At 68.4% G+C, this 228-nt stretch overlaps 1 protein-coding gene across 1 annotated transcript in view; it reads left to right on the forward strand.

Annotated features, from left to right (window-relative positions):
- Window positions 1–4: 4 nt before the first annotated feature.
- The window catches only part of SLC18A3 (solute carrier family 18 (vesicular acetylcholine transporter), member 3), a gene marked incomplete at its 5' end in the record, with an annotated part of 754 nt that continues 530 nt past the window's right edge, over window positions 5–228 (forward strand). The window contains 2 exon segments of the mRNA XM_009698403.1: window positions 5–226; window position 228. The exon segment at window position 228 is cut by the window's right edge and continues 530 nt beyond it. Of these exon segments, the coding sequence (XP_009696705.1) occupies window positions 5–226; window position 228 (223 nt within the window).

The following is a 228-nucleotide window of genomic DNA, read 5'->3' on the forward strand; positions in this document are numbered from 1 at the left end:
GGCCCTGGCCACCTGCAACATCCCTCTGGCCTTCCTGGAGCCCACCATCGCCAACTGGATGAAGGAGTCTATGGGGGCCAGCGAGTGGGAGGTGGGCCTCACCTGGCTGCCCGCCTTCTTCCCCCACGTGCTGGGCGTCTACGTCACCGTCCGGCTGGCCGCCGCGTACCCCCACCTCCCGTGGTTTTAAGGGGCCCTGGGCATGGCCATCATTGGCGCCAGCTCCCG

Source organism: Cariama cristata, unplaced genomic scaffold, assembly GCF_000690535.1.
Source record: "Cariama cristata isolate BGI_N322 unplaced genomic scaffold, ASM69053v1 scaffold36694, whole genome shotgun sequence".
NCBI lineage: Eukaryota > Metazoa > Chordata > Aves > Cariamiformes > Cariamidae > Cariama > Cariama cristata.